This window comes from Drosophila innubila, chromosome X, assembly GCF_004354385.1.
Source record: "Drosophila innubila isolate TH190305 chromosome X, UK_Dinn_1.0, whole genome shotgun sequence".
Lineage (NCBI taxonomy): Eukaryota > Metazoa > Arthropoda > Insecta > Diptera > Drosophilidae > Drosophila > Drosophila innubila.
This window is the reverse complement of record NC_047626.1, coordinates 14,604,624-14,625,992: the sequence shown is the minus strand read 5'-3', so window position 1 is coordinate 14,625,992 and position 21,369 is coordinate 14,604,624. Positions and strand designations below refer to the sequence as shown.

The window sequence follows — 21,369 nt, the reverse complement described above, 5'->3', positions numbered from 1 at the left end:
ATTTTGTTTACATATTTTGCTTACTATATTTATTAAATTTGCCAAGTTTCAACTCGATATCTAAATTTTTCGACTTTGTGCCAAATATTTCGCGATTTGACCCAGTGTGCAGTCGACAGAATTGCGCGTTTTTTTAAATTATTTTTTTTTTTAAAAGAATAATATATGTATACACTAAATTTATTATCGATCGTCACAAAATGTTGGGGCAATTATCGCATTAGCATTAACATTAATATTATTATTATTATCACTATCATTATCATTATCATAATAAAACTAAATATATTTTTATTATTTTTGGATAGTTTCTTTAAGACTTACTTATACCAGTAGACTAGTAAATAAATCAATATATTTCTATAAAATGATTTTCTGTTCAAAGCTATTTGACAAATTCGAACTTGACTCGCAATTGCCACACAATTTGTGAGCATTTGTCGTATACTTGTCGAAGCGACAGACAAGTATTAACTTTATTTTTAACAATTGATTGCAAGGTATGTCGAACAGATTGCAGTTTGCAGCTCAATTTCTCTATTGTATACAATCTGCAAGTAATCTTGTCGCTTCGCTTCGCTTCGTTCCGCATCGTATCTGAGATATGCTGGATTGGAGCATTATGGAGTTCAACTTTGACAGCTTAAACCTACTTAGCTTCAAATTGAAATGGCTTAGTACAATGGCTGTAAACTTTGTCTATACTGCTTGTCAGTCAATTTAAAGCATTATCGTTGAAGTTCTTGTGCGGTTTCAATTGCTTAACACACATGTATATATGTAGATGGTAATACTCGTATATGTATGTATTGTATATACACATTCAGGCTGGGCACACATGACGTATGAGCAATTTGAGCTCGAGTCTTTTTGCTGAGGCAGTTTTCCCATTTATTTTGTAAGTAACTGCTTGCAGTTTATAGCGCCTCGCAAGTGCTATCAATGTGCTAACGCATACACACACTCGCACACACACACACACACATACACTCGCACACACACGCATGAATACACACAGCAGCCGTTGCTCTCCTGAGTGCCGCATGCATTTTTGTAGGACATTAGCTCACAGACAACAAGAGCGTCAGCAAATAGCGCACATTACAAGACAGCCACAACACACACACACCACATACACACCACACACACACCACACACACACCACACACACAGACAGACAGACAGACAGACAGACAGACAGACAGTTAGCAAGGAGAGTCGATTGTTGCTACAAGCATAATCGTTGCTTATTGACAGCTGCTGCCGTTGCCGTTGTTGTTGCCTGGCGATAAGGATGAAAACGCTGATGGCGCATTGCGTTGCGTCCTTGTTCCCGTTCACAGTTGCTCATCAATTTCGCAAATATTTAAAAATCGTTTCAGCCTCGTTTTAATTTCACTTGAAGTTTCGCCAACTGTTGCCATAAAGTCGATTTCTCAAGCGTCAGTACTTCAGAACAACTGTCAATTAAGTGCTTGTCTCTCTCTCTCTCTCTCTCTCTCTCTCTCTCTCTCTCTCTGCCTCTCTCGTTCTAGGTGTGTGTCTCTCGATGTACAAGTATTTGTCACATCTGCCTCATGTTCTGCTTTGCCTTTACGAAATGTATAAAGCATACTTTTAGGCAGCCATTTTCACTGTCTCATTTAATTGAGTTTGCCTCGGCTGTCGCTGTCGTTGTCGCTAAAAGCGACGTCATTACTACACTTCCTACTCGACACTCGCACACACATTTTTAAGATGCCTTTCGCCCAGTTTCCAGGCCTCCCATTCTTCTCTTTTAGCTCTCGTCCTTTCTTAACGCCTCTTCATATTGTTTTGCCCGGCAAGAGGAGCGCAACATTTAATTGTCAAATGGCTTTGGCAAGGAACAAAACGAACACGCTAAATGGGGTGTGCTGTGGTGGTATTTTGGGGTGGAAGAGGGGAGTGGTGGGGAGGGGAGGGGAGTGCTGCTTTGCTGTATCTCTGACGTGACATTTGTTGCAAGCCAAGCTATTTTTATTGCCCTGCGACTCGATACTTGAGCAACTAACGTTGTCCAAAAATTGTTGTTGTTTGTCCCTTAACATGCTTATTCTTCTTCTTCTGCTTGTGCTGCTTTTGCCTTCCACCTTGTCCGCCTCCTTCTCCTCAACGCGTTGTCACTTTGCTTTGGCTGTTCTGACGTCACTAGCCGCCATTTTAGAACGTCCTTCCAATTTTGCCGCTCAATTTGCAGTCACAAAAGAAATTACAACTCATAAAGAGATGAAAGCGGCAACAACGGCGAAAAGGGAGGAAGTGCTTTTTACGCCAAAATGGTGGCAGTAAAGATGAGCGACAGAGAGAGAGAGAGAGAATGGGAAAAGCGAGAGGACAGTAAATGGCATTTTAAAGAATCGACTGCCAAAAATCAAATGATACATTTCTCTCTTTCTTCTCCTCTTTCTCTTGAACACACTTGTTTGTCACTTACTTGTTTTTCTCGTTTCGTCCTTTTGATTATTTTTATTGCATTTTCTGCTTTGATTTCATTTTGGCAGCTGGACAAATGTGGGCGTGCCAGGTGGTCAATTTATTTTGGCTACCTTGCCAGCCATTGTGACGCCTTTCGATTTGTCTTTCTGTCTGTTTATCCAATCACCGAAACGCTTTCTTCACCATTTCGCCAAGTACTTAAGATTGCGCATAAGAAAAAAAATGTTTAAATTGATGTCTAGCTGGTTTTTTTTTACCCCTTTCTAGGATGTATAGTTGGAATATTTTGGTAGAAATTGCAGCGATAGAAATTTGTCGATAACACTTTGCCAAGTTGCTTTTGTTTTTGCATGTCTTTGAACCACAGCCAAGTGTCAAAGACAAAAATTCAGACACATAAAAAAAAGCGTCACACTGCCACACACACACACACACACACACACACACACACACACATAGTTGTGCAGCAAGGTTGTTTGCCTCAAAGTGTCCACTTTGCATACTTGACATCAATTGACTTTTTCGTAGAAGCAAACACACACACATACATACACACACACAAGCTTGGCTTTAAAAACTGACGCCCATAATATACCAATTACAATCCTCTTGCCATTGCTTTTACGCTTAATGACCCCTTCTCTTAATTATGTTATCATTTGAATTAATTGAAATTTTCGGACAACAATTTTTAAGTGCAAAAGCATTTTGTGTGTATTGTGCAACATATGTTTTTATATATGTATTTATGTATGCAGCATGTGGCAAGCGGTACGCTACAGCCCAAGTGTGGTGAAGAGAGGGGGAAGGGGGGTGGTGGGTGCAGAGGGGGCGTGCCAAGTGGGTTAAGTGTGTTAGCTGCAAATTCATAGCATATACACAGGCGCCAAGGGATGACGACAACGTTGACACACATATGCAAATTGCAACGCCATTAACAACAACAACAACGACAATGAATTCTGTAGCCTTTGCATGTGTGTGTGTGAGTGAGTGTGAGTGTGCATGTGAATCAATACGTTTGACACTAATTTGGGCAGCGTTTGCATTGAGATTCATTGAAAATGACATTGTCGTTGGCTCAGCAACAAGAGACGCAGTAGCAGCATCAACAACAACAATAAAAACAACAGCAACAACAACATCAGCAACAACAACATCATCATCAACATTATTATGGGTGCTGCCATCATTGTTGTTGAAGGCTCAACCGAAAACACGAACACAAAAGCTTCAAATTGCAGCTGAGCCAACAAACTGACACAGTGGAGAAGGGGGCAAAGAAAAGGAGCAGGTGAACGAGAGAGACACTGAGTGGAGAAGGCACAGTGATAGGGGGCAGTGAAAGAGAATGCAAATGTGAATGTGAATGGGAATGTGAATGTGAATGAAAGTAAGGCCCTGGTCAGCTTGTGGTGTGTTGCGGCTTACCCAAAAAAGACAGCTGCTTTTTCCCCATTGCCATATTAATGGACCAACTGAGCGAAAGAGAAATACAAAGAGAGAAAGCATTGTCCCATTGTGGATTATTGGGGATATTGCTTGCTAAAGCGGCCACAAAGCTGTGCACATCATTTGTCAAGCATTTGATGAATCCTTCTTTTGCACTCTAAAATAGAACTTGAATTCAGGCACACAACCAAAAATCGAATACGATATAACTCCAGTTACAGAGTAGGCAAACTAGCTGCAGATTAGTGATGTTAATCCAAATTGGATTTTAAGCCAAGACTGCGAACCGGTTCTGAACCGAACCTCGCTGAACCGGTTCGGTTCGGGTTTTCAAGCAGCCTGAACCGGATCATGAACCAAACCCTTGAAATTATTTAACCTGTGAACCCGAACCTAAACCGAACCACTTTCCTTATTAATAGGTTCGGTTCGAAAATTAAATTATTACATACATTTTATGCTTTTCTAATATTACTTAACTATTTGAGACTTCGAATAAAAATAAGTCATATTAAAATCTTTAAAAAAAATTTACATAATTAGTAAAATTTCGATTTTTTTATTTTCAAAATTTAATTGGTCAAGAAAAAGTTCAATTAATAAATATATATTTTTGCATTAAATAGAACCAAGGTTTGAAGCCAAACCTTGGGTTCAGGGGGCACATAAACCGGTTCGCGAACTGAACCCAAGAGTTGGTCTATGGTTCGAACCGCCGAACCGAACCTTTATTCAAATTTTTGTGGTTTGCAGCCTTGTTTTAAACATTGTCAATGCAATCATCAAATTGTCGGTTCATCGATATTCCAAACACATTTTCAAAAATTAAAAAGAAAGTGGAATGTTGTTCTTAATTCTTGCTGCTTTTCATAGTGTGATTCCATGCGCAGAAAATATTGATGGGGAAATATATTTTTTTAAATAAAAGTAATCATTTCAATTTTTAAGCACACTATTCTGTAAAACAAATAATTAGAATAACCATGATAATAGTAAATAAATAAAAAAATAATAATTAATAACTTTTAGTATATTATCAGTTTTATCACCAAACTAATTTCTTTGTTTTTTAAATCATAAATGCAGTAGAGTTATCTTCTTGATATTTATGGACTGCAGTTAAATTTCAATGAAAGCATTATCGACACTGCTTAACAAACTCATGTAATATTAAAATGAATAATTCGAATAATTAGATAATTAGATGCACTTAAGTACGTTTCACATTTTCTTCTGCGAATTCATGAATAGCATTTCTCAGTAAATGCTCATAAATTAATGAGTACGTTAAGCCTTTTGCCTGATGCGGTGTCGATAATTGAATTTGCTTATCTGTATGCCAACCAGCTCCATTAACATGCGAGCAAGTATGTGTATACACACACACACACACACAGACATACGTGTATGATAGTATTTATTGAATCGTTTGCAAATGGAATTCTCCACCATAATATATATGCATGCATATGTATTTGTATTTGTATGTGTATTTTTATATGTATGTTTGCATTATGCAATGCATTTGCGCTGTTAATGCAGTTTTTGGGGTCACTAGCAGTTACCCTTAACCTCAATCAACCCCCCGCTCTCGCTATACCTCTCTGCCCCCCGCGCTCTCTCTCTCTCACTCTCTCTCTCTCCCGCTTGCTCTCTCAATGCTCTCACTGTCGCTTTTCATGTATAAAACATGGCTTGCATTAAGCGTATTTCGTATTTTGGATTTTGTATTTTGCACATATATATATATGTATATATATATATATATATATATTTTGTGTTACATTATTTATGAGCAGAAGGACGTCAACTATGACATTCCTGATGATGTTTCTTATGATTGCAGCAATCATAATAATCATAATGATGTTGCTGTTGCTGTTGCTGCACTTGAACATATACAGCCTCTTAAAGCTGAAAAGCTGCTTTCTGTTTGCCTGACTGCGCTTGCTTGCTTGCTGCCTCACTTAAGCTGCCAGCTCTGCGACCTGTTTGACGTCATAGCGCTTAGCTTTTCTCTATATTCCTCTCTTCAACTTCTCCTGCAGGCCATTGAGGCTGCTCATTTGATTTGTATAATTGAAATTGCCATGTCGCGCCACATTTGTCATCAACGCATGATTTCCAAAATGCTGAAAAATTGCTTGCTACATTTTGTGCTCTTCTTTTTATCTCTGCATCTTTTTGTGTGCTTGTATTTTTTTTTTTTTTTTGTCGGTCACTTGGCCTGGCCACTCTTGTCTGGCGACGCGGTGTCTGAAGTTCTTTTTCTGATTGTCCTGACCGTTTTTTGTGTGTGTAGTAGAAAAGAAAAAAAAACGTAGCATACTTTTTTGGGATTTGTCGCTGCGCTTTATTAATGAACATGCCACGCAGCGTGTCAACAGCGTGTCGTAGCAAGTCGAGTCGAGTGGAGTATGGAATGAATGGGAAATAGAGCGGCTGGAGATGTGAGGAGCCAGGACACACACCCATACACACACACACACACACAAATACAATGTATAAATATTATGTAAACACGCAAACAATGAAGTGATTTGTTGCTACTTAAATTTAGCCCCCGAGAGTGTGTGCCAACAACAATAACAACAACAACAACAACATTTTTGTGTGCTTTGTGTGTATAAAGGGGCACGTTAGGGGGCAGCGGTGGCAGGCGGTAGGTGGTTAAGAAAAAGCTGCTGTTGCGTTTGCTTGGCTGCCTTCGCTTCGCTTAGCTGATGCTGCAACTTGAAGAAATCTTTTCTTTCACATTTCCTTTTTTTACTCTCCCGCGCACATAGAAAAAAAAAAACTGGAATTAGTTGCTAAAGAAAAGTAAAAGGCAAAATAGAAAATAGAAAAAAAAAAAAAGAAATTGAAAGGAAATATGTAGCCAGCGTCGGTTGTCGAGCGCAGTCGCTGTAAAAGTAGCAAACAGCGCCCAAGGCGTATCAAAAGCAGAAGGGAGAAGTGGCTGGTGGGGATGAATGGGGTTGGATGGGGTTGTCAGCCTGTTTCTAGCTTGTTTACCAACACTTAAACCAGCCCAAGAGCGTGTGGGGACAGCTTGGCAAACTGCCCGACTCACTGACTCACTGACTGACTCACTGGCTGACTGCCTGGCGGGTGCGATAAGCAGGCAGCCAGTGGAGCCTCCCGTGAGAAAGAGATAAAAGATGAGCTCGAGACCCCGAGAAGAAGCTTGGCTAAAAATTGATGCCTCTGTACCTGTGGCTACTGCTGCTGCTGCTGCTGCTGCTGTGGCACTGTTGCCAGTTGGCCGTGGCACAGCCAGTGGCAGCTCTCTCTCACTGCCCCCTTTCTTGCTTATTACGATATACGGCCAAGAGATGTATGTATATGTACATATATAGTATACTCGTAGGTTGGCTTGGAAAGATAAACACTTATTTAAAGATCTGCCTCGTTTTATAGAAATTTATATTTATTTCTCTAAGATTCTTAGCTTATATTAAAGCTGCTCAGTTATATATATATCCATTAGCTTTACCAAAAGTCGAAAATAATGCTGGAAAACTGAAATTAAATCAGAAAACTCTCTCATTAGCTTTTTTTTATGATTATTTCAGAATGCTAAATGACATTCTTGTTGCCTTGTCAAAATGTTGAGGTGTTATCAGTGCGATCGCACTTAAAAACTTGTTATTGTATTAAAAATTTGTTCGTCATTATGAAATGTTTTTAAGCTTTCTCCTCATTGTATCTAGAAATGTTAACGTTAACTATTTCGAACTATAAATATGGAATACTTGGAATTTTTTAAAAATAACATAAATGATTTACATGTAACATATTTATTATTGGTAAGCGCTTAAAGTTTTTAAAGTACATTACGGCTATTTTCTATAAAATATTTTATCTTTGCCACACACATACACAGATTCACACACAGTGAAGCACGGAAAATGCGCCTTTGCTGCACTTAATTCACTTTAATTTGCCCGGTCCAGATACCATAAGCGCACTTGCACCACTCAATTGCCTCTGCAACCATGCCCCACGACATGCCGCCCCTTTCTAGCCAGTAGCCTGTTCGCTGGCTTCGTCGGGCACACTTTGTTGTAATGCAATTTCAACAAATTAAAAAGTAGTGCGTGGTAATTTTGCTGCCGCCAGGTGGCATGTGGCATGTGGAAGGTGGCAGGTAGCAGGTGGCATGTGTTCTATGGCAGATGCAAGGTGTCGGCTGTGACTTTGTGTGCAACAGAGGACAGTTGAGTGACTAACAGACAGACTGACTGACAGACTGACTTGAGGTCTATGCACATGTACCAGCTGCAAATGGTCCTGAAGACGTTGCCAATTTAGCCATAATGAAATATAATATACGATAATGATGCCAACTAATCGCTCAATTGAGCTGCAATTTAATTGAAATATTTCAACACACTCGATTCACGACTACACGACAAATTGTTTTCTGCCTCTGGTCTTAGCCATTCGCCATTCAATTACACCCACAACACTCGGACTATGACTTGGACACGGTCTCCGTTTTCGTCTCTGTCTCCGTCTCCGTCTCTGCCTCGGACTTCTCAGTTGGCCACTTGAGCCTGTTCTTAGCCAGAATCGTGTGTAATTGGTAACCATTGTTGTTGTTCTTGCTCGAACATAATCCTGCAATGCGATTACAATTCGAGCTCATTGTTAAATCATTTTCAATTATAATTGAATTTTAAAAGCAAATCTCAAGGTAATACAACGGCAAGTACATTAAAGCTTCTCTATAATGATTTGCAATCTCTTTAGCGTAGTTTGATAATCGTCAAATATATTTCTCAAGTTATTTTTCAAGATATTTCCAAACAAATAGCAAACTGCTCTGTTCTTTCTTTAGTGTACAAGCTATCTCTCCATGTCTGAGTATGACTATGAGTATGAGAATGTGTAGTTGACCTTAGTCCAGTTCAGTTACACTTCCTTTCAGTTGATAATCCCGTGTGCATTCTGTTGTTCAAGTGTGCGCCATAATTGTGCATTGATTATCATCGAAATTGCGCATAATCGCACTCAAAAGCCCAGTCAATGGTAGACTCAGTCAATCAACTAGTCAATCAACTAGTCAATCATTAAGCGAAACAATTGAAGCGTAGTTAAAATTGACATTTAGTTGTAATATGAATGATAAGCAGGAATCAGGATAAAGGCTTTTAAATGTAAGTGCATTTCATATAATCGAATTGCTTATCAATTGATTGTTGCTGGCTAAAAACAGTATAATGACGCTTTTACTTCCAGCTGAGTTAGTTGACATTATTGTATGTTTTGAAACTAACTCAAAGCGAGTTTTATTCAAAAATTTCTGTTTTGGTTTGCTGAATGAAATAAAAAATGCAAATAAAATGATGAAATATCATAAGTAAAATTCAAGCTCAATACGCGTCTGTCTATCTAAATCTATCAGTATGTGAAAGTGTGTGTATGTATGTATTAGCTTCCGTTCTCTCTCTTTCTCTTACACTCTGTCTATTTCTGTCTCTCCAACGCTAAAATGTTAAGTGCAATAATAAAATCAAACACTAATTAAAATATCAAACGAAATCAAATTAAACAAGAAATTGAACGAACTTTAAGAAAAACACAAAGCAAAAATCGAAATCAATACAAATCGAAAAGAAACGAAGCAAAACGAAACGAATTTCAATTAGAGATGCAAGTGATGAAATAAACATAATATAAAACCCACCACGAGGAGACGAGGAACCACAAAATGATTGCCACGCTGTTCATAATCTTTGCATTTATACGCGCCTTTCCCTGGAGTCGTCGTCGTGCTTATGGCAATGCTGCAGGACGTCCACCCCTGGCGCTGACCCTGATGCCCGCCCCAGGAGCGCCAATCGACGAGGAGGAGCAACAGCAGCAACAGCAGCAGCAGCAGCAGCAGCAGCAACAGTCGAACAACAACAATGGACCACGGCAATCGATAACAATCATGGGCAATGGTCATGGACATGCAGAGTCCTTGCCACGTGCGCGTCGCAAATCATCCAAATTCCATGAGGTGACATTCAGTGGCAGCGTTGGAGGTGGCGAAAGCGATGGCGAGGGCGAGGGTGATGCTGAGAGCAGAGCAGCAGTTGCTGCCACAACGCAGAGGCATTCGCTGAGTGCAACGAGTACAAGCAACTCGGGATCAATTATATTGGCGCCATATCGGACGCTGGGCAGCAACAGCAGTCGATCCCGGGGATCCCGTGACTTTGTCAATAATGAGTATTATCAACTGCACGCATCGTCATCATCGAATGGTGGGCGTGGCACGTTGACACAACGCAGCGATACAATGGCCACCGAGGCCGAGGAGTTTGAGGATGAGGAGCGACCGCCCTTGGATGACGATGAGGATGAGAGCTACGATCGCGAGACGGAGGAGTTCTATAGCAATATTCAAGATGCCACAGGCACATCGAGCAGTCGCAGCAAACGCTCATCGCTCTTCTCCCGCTCCGACAGCTCCGCCACAACGACATCTTCCAGTGGCGGCGGCACCTTCACCGGCGCCAAGCGAAGATCTGCCGCCTCCATAACGTCCTCGTCCCTCTGCTCCGATGTCATGGTCAACAGCGATCGTCGCAGCTCAACGGCAACGGAATACAGTGTTCGCTCCCTTGCGAACTCCGTGCCGGCAAATAGCCAGCGAAGATCCAGCGGTCGCGTCCGACGTTACGTCTCGCGGATGACCATCGCGGGAGCGAGACGTCGTACAACGGGAAGGTAATGCTATCGCCGAGTCCGTTTCCTAACTATTCTTAATCTCTTTCTTTACGCAAACGTTTATCCTACGACTTGAAAAAATATGAAATATTTCAGGTTATTCTTCAAAAATTTTCAATATTTCATGCTCATTTTAAAGGGTATCTTCACACTTCCATTGCCTACTGAAATGTTGGGTTCTGTTTTAGTCTTACGCTTAGCAAGACCTATATTTTCTTTTCCCTTACTTCTTTCTTTTTTTTTTCTAAAAGAGGTCCTATGGTTCTTCACACAAATCATTATAGTTGAAGTTCAACTACTGAAAGTTTATACTTTATTTTTAAAAAAATCTATGTTCTCTTATAGTTCAAATTTTAAACTTATTTCTGAGCTTGCAATCTTTCAATCCTCTTGACCAAAGATTCTAAGTTTCAGCTGACATGATTAATAGGATATTTCCACGACTACTCACATTTGCCACATTTGCTCACATTTGATTGTGACTCATACTTGGCTTTCCACGACCAAATGTGAAACTTTTACGACATTTGATATTCACCCAAAGCAAATCAGCTGTTCGGTTTCTGGGCACAAATCATAAAAAGCTGACAATAACAACATTTGAATATTTATTTTGATATTATAATTGGCGCAAATTTATTGCCTACCGTTTTTGTTGAAGAAAACAGCTGGTGAAGGTTATAATTGCTTTTTTTTACGAGTTTATCGATAAACATCGCGTGTTCGATAAAAAAAAATAGTGAAATTCGCCGGGGCGAATGGCAAAAGATCTTCACATTCATTATGAATGAGCCAAAATGATCATTCGGATTTTGTACTGAAATGAAGTGCACATTCGGAATCGAATGATGAAAATGGCGTCGAATGAGCCAAATGTGCTGTCGTGGAAATAAACTATAAATCATAAAGTCTGCTTTGCCATAGTTTCTTGCGACTTTTGGATGATATTTTTATTTCTTCAGATTAATATCAACCTTTCCAACAAAAAGTGTGTTTTTTTATTCCATACTAGTCTAAATCTCAAATCTTTTTAAAAATAGTCACCTTAAATTTTGTTTAATTATAAATAATCAAAGGTCAAGTCTTGGACTTCACGTTTTGCATACATTAAAGCAAGATTTAATCCAATCTTGCACAATTCAATCAATAAAAAGTCGAAAGTTGGGTGGTTAATACTTTGAAAGTGCAATTGATTCTTTATTGATTTATTGTAAATACTTAAGGTTGTTTTGCGGTCAGGAACCGTTCTCCTGCTGCCACTGTTCGTGCTTGGCCAGTAACTTCATGCCCAGCGGACGTATCTGCTTGAAGGCTTTCTCCAAGTTCGCCTCCTGTACGGCCAGAGATTCCTTTTGTTCACGTCCGCCACGTGTGGCACAACGCATGCGTTGCATGCTGATCTCCTTGCAGGCGAGTCGAATCTCGTCTCCCGTGAAATGCTCGGAGATCTTCACCAGCAGCTCGAGCAGTCGAGGGGTTAAGCTGACGGAGGTGCCAAGCAGGCGATTGATGAGACTGGAACGCTCTGCCGAGCTGGGCAGCTGGACGAGCAGCTTCTTCTCGAAGCGCCGGAGAAAGGCCTCATCAATGTCCCAGGGCAAATTAGTGCTGGCGAGAACAAAGACACCGCTTAATGTATGCTCCATGCCGTCGAGTAACTGCAGCAATTCATTCTTAAAGCGCTTGGAGGACTCATGATCCGTCGAGCGATCCCGCTTCGAAGTCAGACTCTCAATCTCGTCAAAGAATATGACGGAGGGAGCACGCCGTGCTGCCATGTGGAATAGCACGCGAAGTATCTTTTCCGATTCGCCACGCCACTTGGAGACCATAATGCTAGCCGTGATGTTGAAGAAGGTAACCTTATCCCGTGTCTCGGCGTAGAGAGCCTTGGCCAAAAAGGTCTTGCCACTACCGGGTGGTCCGTGCAACAACAGCGAACGCCACGGCTTGAGGCCATGGGCAAAGAGTTGCGGATACTCGATGGGCGTGAGCACCGCCTCCTTGACCAGTTCAATGGCACACTGATTGCCACAGACATCCGTCCAGCGCAGCTTGATGTCCTCGCTCAAAATGCTGGTCTTGACCAGCTCGGCCAGCGACTGCCACTCCAATGAGGCAAACAGTGCATCATCTGCCGCATGGCCATGCTCAATTTCAGGGAGTACACTCTGTCGAGAATCCGCTGTCGACTCGGCCGTTTCCATTTTCTTAATGTGCAACGAAGGCGGCGGGCGAGGCTGTTGCTGTTGCGGCTCAGTGGCAAGACTGGCAGCTGCAGCGGCTGTGGCAGCTCCAATGCCCGCATGCCAACAGGCAACAGCATCGCCAGGTCGCTGTTGAGTTTGCGATTGCGATTGCAACTGGGATTGTGAACTTGCCTCCTGTCCTGCTGCTGTTGAATTCTTGACACTTTTGGTGGAGTTCAGCTCCAGCTTGACTTTGGGCCCAGACTTTTTGAGTATACGCGGATATTTGCCAAACTTGAGATTGAAGAAACTCGCATACTCCAAATAAATGGCATCCAGGTCGACATTGTCGCACAGCTCAAATTCCTCAGAGAGACGACCCTCGCCCTTCAAGGCCTCCGCGGTGTTGTAATAGCCGTTCTCGAGCAGATAGCGATGCATCAGATACAGGAGATTGCGTCGTCTTGTGGTAAAGTTGCGCACATCCTCACACAGAATCGTTGAGGCAGCTGTGGCAGAAACACCGTATTTAGTTTGTGGCTTCATCACGGCACAACTCTGTGTGTATTTATGTAGAGAAAGAAAAGGAAATACGACTATCTATCTATCTATTTATATATATATATATTATATATACTTATTGTTGCGCAAACTTCAACAATCTAATCGAAATTGAAGTCAAGCAACATTGACAACATTCGCATTGTTTGTCTGCTTCAAACAGAGTTGCCATAACGAAGCCAGACAGTCAATTGGGCTCGACTCTTCGAGGTTGTGCGGGGCAACGCGGTGCAACTCGAGTCTCGACGCGTTGTTGCAACGCTGGCAGCGGTGGCAACGTTGGCGACGATGACGTTGCAACTGTTGCCATTAGTTTCATTTCATGCTTCAAGCTGCCGCAAACAATCATCAACATTTATCCACAGGCAACCGCAAATACATACATACATACATATGTACACTTGCGTGTATGTGTGTGTGTGTGTACTCGTGTGTCATGTATGCATGTGCAACCCCAAAAAAGTCTGCAAAATGCGATGAGCTGGAAAGAGCAAGAGAGAGGGAGAAATTCCATATAATTAAGGAATCCATCTAATTAGAAGGTAGAGTTCAGTTTGCTGTTGTGATGCCGCAACTGCGTTAATATAATACTATGATGGAGTATCACAATATGCAGATACTCTATCTCCGACTCTCTGCATCTCAGGCTTGCGAAATTCAATCAGTTTCACAAAAATACATCTTTGAATCAATATTTGCGCAAGTGCTTTTCAACAATTTTAATTCAATACTTTTTTTTAACGATGAATCGAGTTAAATAAATAAATATTGATGAACAAATTATTTCCAGCAAGCAACAAAAACAGAGCAATGATTTAAATGAATCCAAATATTCCAAATATATCATAAAAATCAGGGACTGTACAAGAATAAGTTTTAAAATTAAAATTGCAATCTAATAATTATATTCAAATTTAAAATTAAGAGTTTCGAAAACACACATTGTTTTTATAAATAAATATCAAAAACGAGAGTTTTATTTGATTATTGTTGTAAAAGTTGCTAATAAGAGTTATTCCGTAGCTTTTATTTTAAAAATAAAAAAATAAAAATTAAGTTTAATGTCTTTAGTATAAAACCAAAATTTAAAAATATTCTTATTCCATGATTCAAGACCATTTTATTTGATATTAGCGACAAAACGATCTGTTCTGGCGATTGTGGACAATAAATCAAGTTTGCAAATGAATATAAATGGGGATATATGAATTTTTTTTCCTTTCAATAATTTATAATATTTTGGTTAATATCAATTGGCTTTGGTACTTTTAATATAAATCGATATTTTGTTTGCCAATACATAATATACTATCATACATATAGTACTGCAACAGATTATATAAGCTAAAACGGAATATATAGTAGAGAATATAATTATCAGCTTACCCTCGCAACTTTCCAACCAGAACAGTCAGCTGCACTAATTACCATAATTTTACTATCCAATTGCTTAAAAAGCTTGGCGCACTCCAAAAGTGTGTGGCAAGTCGATTTGGGGCATGCAATGGCATTGCATTGAAATGTGAAATGTGCAATACGTATACGCAACGTTGCAGCGCATTTTCACGTTGAATCATCAGTTGAATTGAGTTTGCCTTTTTTTTCTTGTTTTCTTTTTTTTTTTTTTGGTCAATATGCGTCTTTGCCGTTGCTCGTTGTGTGCCAAGAGGTTGCATGCTCAATTTGTTTGTTGCCGCTAGGCGACAGCTGCTGCGATGGTTAATCAAATGCGCGACGCAATGAAATGAAAATCAACGGGTCTTGATGGGTAGCTGCTTTTTATACATGGCACACACACACACACACCTCCACCTCACTGCCAAATTATGCAACATGCAGATGCAGATGTAGATGGAGGCTGTTGCCCCCGCGTCCCCAATGCCCAGCGTCTTTCTGCCTTTAAAAAAAAAAAAAAAACATCAACATCCAAGGCAGCTTCAAGGCGGCAGCAAAATGTGCGTCAAAGCGGGGGGGGGAGGTGTGATGGGATTGTGGCATGACTGATGCCATGTTTCAGTCTGTGCTCATTTTATATCGCACGCTGCTCGCTCGCACTTTTAATTTGGTTTTCACCCAGCAATGGCAAATGGCAACGCCACCTCCAGCTGCCCCAATCTATCTCACTCTATCTCTCTCTCTCTCTCTCTCTCTCTCTCAGTTTCTCTATCTGTTGTGGGTAGTCAGTCGCAGGCTTTTGTCAATGGCCTTGTGACAGTTTTTGCTGTTGTTGTTTTTACATTTTTTTTTTCCTCCTACTTGTTTGTTTATCTTGCCTCAAAAGCATCTCCCACACTTGTCATAATTTTCATCAACAGTATCGCTATCATCATTATGATATATCATCATCATTATCATCAGCAAGTGTGCAAGTGTCGTTCGAATTGGTTTTTGGGTTCATATTCAGTTTCAGTTTCTGTTTTAAGCTCACATTCAGATTCACATTCTCATTCGCATTCTCGCTTGGGATTCCTGTGGCCAAGGACATCTCATGTATGTGTGCACACACACACAAACACACACATACATGCGCATATTGCATCTGTGAATCGTGTGAGTGCATTCATTGGTATTTGCATTTGCTGAGTGAGTGAGTTAAGCTTTCTGCAACCATTTACCTAAACGACTCTGCTCGTATATGAGTAATAAATATTTTGCTAAAGCATTCATTCAGCATTCATTAAACAATACGAGTATGTAAAATATTCGATAATTCACTTTGACGCTTAACTGAGTATAGTCATAAGGAGCTTTGCTTTTGCAATAAATCTTAAGCATTTCAAGATATTTATACAAAGCCTAAACTTCATCAACTCAATAAATTATTAACAATATAACGATTCAATATGTTGTAAATACACATTTTTTTATTAGAATCTGAGCTTTAAAGTAAGACAAAGTTATCTTTAAAAAGAACACGATTATTCTTATAGAGGGCAGCATTCCAAGTGTTGCCACCTGGTAAGAAGAAGTGGAGTATATTACAAGCAAACCTTTGATTTTCTTCATTTTCATTATAAGTCTTTCTTCATTTATTAAAAGTTTTAATTTTTAGCTTACCTTTTTTAATAATAAGAAAAAAAGAAGAAGATTACAGTAAGAGGTAGCAACTCTGTAAGAGTTGCCAATCACTTTCAACAATTGTGCTCAAGCTAAACACCGTCTGAAAAGCGTCCTAACTAAAAGGAACACAATGCAACAAACTTTAAGCAAAGGAAATGTGTTTAACAAAGTGGAAACTCTTTAAACGGTCAAAATTGGATTTGAGTCAAGTTTTAAAGTAATTTGCAGGCACTTAATGATGATTAAAATTTGCGAAAGCAACAACTGCAATACTATGACTTAATATGTCGAGTGGTGCAGGTGGTGCGGCTTTGAAATTGGTGGCTCAACAGCTTATGAGTGTTGCATACTTGCAGGCGCTGTGAAGTCAGTTGCCAAGTTGCCTCTCCAAATGGGACAGGCGTGTCAGTAGAGACGCTTAATGCCAAAATCTGAAGAGGGTTAGTGAGGGGAATTAGGGAGAGATAGAGGATGATAAAGAGATTGGCATTGTTGTGTTGTGGCAAACAGGAAATGTGGCCCACGGCAGTCGCTTCTTATGCGCCTAATTATATGTGCAAATAAAGGAACGACCCAAGCTGATTGTGATGAGTGTGCGACTGAGTGTGTGTGTGTGTGTGTAGGGCATAGTGATTCAAGTGATGCCGTTGGCAAAATGCAAGAGGAGACAGACGAAAGTCACTAAGCCCCAAACGCCCAACTTAATTAGTTTGTTAAGAAGGAAGTAGCTGGATCAGAAATGATTGTTTAAATGAGTGAATGGCTGCATGAATGAAGTAAATAAAGTGAGTGTGTCTGTGTCTGTTTGCTCGAGTGCCTGATAGACTGACGAATGTTAACTTTGCTGTCGCATGTCTAGTCAAGTGGCATTAATCGAGTCACGCTTGCGAAGGAGTTATGCCGAGTTGCAGCAACACGCACATTCAATGCAGCTGCAACATTTTGTGGCAAGTGTGAGCGTAATAGTATAATGCCATTGAAGAAAAATGAAAAGTGTAAACGATACCGAAACCGAAGCTGAAAAGTCTGAAAAGTCTGAAAACTGAATAAGGAAAATTCTAGCTTCCATCTCTCTCTCACTTTTCTGCCGCTGCCCCCATAACTTTGAAAAGTGCCACAAAGTATGCCATGGCAAATGGCGACATTGTTGCGCACAACAACAACAATTGGATGAGATACAACAACAACAATAAGAACAACTAGAAGAGAAGCGGCAAGAAATAACAAGGCAGCGTCAACTTTGTGCCAAGTTTACTTAATGACCCCGATATAAATTTTACTTAAAACATCATTTTTCTTTACGACTTGCGCTGCCAAAAGCGTGGCCTTCAAGTTGGTGGTGCTGCTGGTGCTGATTGTGTTGGTGGGGCAATGCCAACAGGAGCCATGTATAACAAACAAGGAATGCTAACAGACCGGGGCAGGACGAGGTCGCCAGTCGAGGACACAGCTGCGTCACAGGTTCAAGTCAAGCCAAAAAAAAAAAAAACAAAAAAAACAGAAATGTTATTTTTGGCAAACAAAAGATTTGATACACTTTATTTAATTTTTCAACGATAGCTTCTATGTAATCTATTTGATTAAGTTAGTAGTCTGATTTAAGACGAATTTTTTTTATCACCAAATGCATATTCTGTGCGATTGATTGAGATATTTAAAAAAAAATATATATCAACAATTTGTATACTAAGTTTTAATTTCAACCAATTTAATTATATGATAATGTGAACCGAACTGATCTATTCAACATAACTTTAAAACTAAGAGAATAGTTTGCATACAGCCAAAGCACAGACAAATGAACAGAATATATACATTCCTTATAGGATTTTACCCTCGACAAGAGAATAACAAAAAGTGAGAGGAAGTTGCTAAGGAAACTGCCAGCACCGCCAATAAAAGTGGCGACCAACAACGGTGGCATCTGCTTTTGGTTATGAAAGTATTTTCTTTAATTATGACAACGCGCTTAGATTGATGCCAGTCACTGTCTCTCTTTCTCTCTGTCTGTCTCATTGTATATGCCTGTTCTTGTTGTTGTTGTCAACTGAGTTGTGCAGCTGTTGCCAAGCGAACTAACGGACAGCGCAAATTGTGAAACCAACTGCCAACTGCATTTCGAAAGCTGAAAACTCAATCAAACTTTTAAGCTCGAAATGCTACGGAAAGCTGGCACCATCTACTTGGACGCCACTGTCAACTTGCCTTATAAATTAAACTATATAATTGGTTGACATTTTATTTTGTTAACTCAATTAATTGCACTTTTAATTGATAGAGAATTTAATGCAGTTTGTCTTTGAGATTGCGATTTTCCTAAAAAAAAAAATATCAAGAAAATTAAGGAAGCCTAAATTAATTTTAAAATACTTTGGCAGTCACATTGGAAAATGAAAAGTAGCATGGAAATATAATTGTTGAGAACATTTACCAACCGACAGGCGGCGCTGCTTAAAGCGCCATCTAGCTTAACCATCTTAACAAGTTGATCCTTGGAACCGCTAGAACCTGATCAGCGGCTGAACTTTGGTGCGACTTTAATGCGTCCCCCAAGAGGGGAATTGTGGGAAATGCTTCTTTTCCGAAGTGGAGTCAACTTTCAGCAAGTTCTCAGTAAACACGACTACATTCGCTTCGTGGTTGCTTGATGTGGGTAGAGATTGAAAAATGAGGGAAAGGGGGTCCTTCTGTTCTCTGTTCAACTCACAGAGTTGGCGAAAACTTTTCATAAGCGACAAAGGCGCCGCGCTGCCGACGTCGCTGCTGACGTCGGCAAGGCGAAAATGTCTAACGAATTGAAAAACTTTAAAAGCGCCTTGTTAGGCGCACTTCCGTTTCCTGTAGGTCGCTGTTGATATCTTCAATACACACATCCCCTACCCCCACCCCTAACCGCTCCCAACCCTCTCTCGTGTTCGCGGCAAACCCCAAGTCAGCTTGTACAATTCTCTCCGCTCTCCCGCCCATCAGTTTCTTCTTTTTTGGTACTGAAAAGTTTCTTTGGCGTGTGCTGTGTGTCTGTCAAATCAACTTGGCCGTCAGCCATTTATAACAGGGCTCAAGAGTTTGGCCTAAAAGCGTCTATCCAACTCGTGCCGACTTTTAATTATTTAACCCCACAAAACTAACTAGCGAAATAATCAACTAATTATTGTATATGTACCTTCTAACTCTTCTTCTGCCTCTTTTCGTATTTACAGCTTCGATGTAGAAAATGGCCAGGGCGCCCGATCACCGCTTGAAGGCGGTTCACCCAGCGCTGGTTTGGTTCTACAGAATTTACCGCAACGTCGCGAATCCTTTCTATATCGCTCCGATTCGGACTTTGAGATGTCACCAAAGTCAATGTCCAGAAACTCAAGCATCGCTAGCGAAAGGTAATTGCTGAACTCTTATTACTATTAGTACATAAGTTTATACAAATACTTGTACAATATACATATGTTTATACTTATTGTTTTTATTCTTGTTACACACGTTTCTCGATAAGTATCGCTTATTGGTTACATTACTTTCAATTCTACCCTGTATGTCCAACTGATCATTTTGGTTAACAATTTCATGCCCTATTATTATGATTGTCATTTGTGTTTATCATGCACATGAATCGCAAACTTTTCAAATATCCATGTCAAATTTTTAAGGAACCCACAGAACTGCATATGCATATGAATGAACACATACTATATACATATACATACACACATAGCAGATACTTGGATAACTTGATAGAATTGATAGATTCCTTAGCTTATAGTTGGAATTTTTCTTACATTTGGGTTAATACGAGAATGGAGAATAATTACGAGTAAGCTAGAATATTTTGTTATGTCGAAATGTCTGCTTAGTTTGTAGACAGTGCCTGAAGTACTGCTACTATTTATAGTTCTCTCCTACAATTGCTGCCTTGTACTTGTACTTGTACTTCTAACTACCGCTACACGTTTATCAGTCCCTTCTTCTTCTGCTAAAACGAATACTACGTATGCTTCTATTCCCTTTACTTTTTCTACTACTATTACTTTTTTATAGTACTACTACTTCTATTACTTGCACAGCGACAATAAATATATATCAACAACTTATACACTCAGAAAAAAATTCAAGATTTCCGTACTTAAGCAGCCCATTTTCAAGTACAAACGATCTCAAAAGCTGTCTTAGATCGGAATTTCTAAAGTTGAGAACAAAAATCTTATTTCAAGTTCGGTTTTTGCAAGTACGGAAATCTTCAAATGAGATTTTTTGGGGATACTTTAAGTACGCTTTGGGTTTAATTCAAGCCTGAAAAAATTGAAAACATACTACTTAAAGTACACAATCTTGAACTTAACCCAAAATGTACTTGTTTTTAGTACAAAACATTGTCATAATTAATTAACTTTAATCTTCAAACATTCACTAGTATGTGTACTCAAATTAGGCAAAATACCAAAATTAAATACCTTGCGACCTTTCGGAATAAGTGCTGATTTTACCAGCGATCCAAGCTTAACGTCACATTTGCGTCGCTAGAACCAGTTGAGAATTCTAAGGTGCGACAATGAAAAAGAAATGTCCCAAAACGTACTTGTTTTTAGTACGAAACGATCTTATTTTTAACTTCCTTTCAATCTTGAAAAAAACTATTTTAAGTACAATAAAATCTTAAACTGGCTTAGTACAAATAACTCAGTTGTTTCTGGAGGTATCTTTACGAGAATTACGGATAATATATTTTCCATGCTCTTATATACTACTGATACTACTGATACTGATACTACTACAACTTACACTATTTCTGTAACCTATACTTTAATTGCATAATATACTAGTTATTATATTAATTTGAACAGACTACTTGTATTTCAAGACATACCTCTATTAAGTACTTTTCAACTTTCACTTCTCTTTCAACTTCTAAAGTATATGTTCCACCTTAAATTGT

General features: G+C 39.6%; 2 protein-coding genes across 8 annotated transcripts in view; one reads left to right on the top strand and one right to left on the bottom strand.

The window, feature by feature from the left end:
- LOC117793298 (cAMP-specific 3',5'-cyclic phosphodiesterase) overlaps positions 1-21,369 on the top strand; it is an 89,664-nt gene that overhangs the window by 41,545 nt on the left and 26,750 nt on the right. For 6 of the 7 annotated variants that reach the window (XM_034633619.1, XM_034633610.1, XM_034633602.1 and 3 more), the window contains one exon: positions 19,643-19,819. In XM_034633619.1, the coding sequence (XP_034489510.1) occupies positions 19,643-19,819 (177 nt within the window). Of the gene's footprint in view, positions 1-9,591; positions 10,633-19,642; positions 19,820-21,369 lie in introns of those variants that run through there. The other variant, XM_034633647.1, reaches the window with a different exon arrangement.
- LOC117793352 (katanin p60 ATPase-containing subunit A-like 2) lies at positions 11,841-13,367 on the bottom strand. The gene has a single exon (XM_034633659.1). It carries the CDS (start codon positions 13,365-13,367, stop codon positions 11,868-11,870), a length of 1,500 nt encoding a protein of 499 aa, XP_034489550.1. The 3' UTR covers positions 11,841-11,867.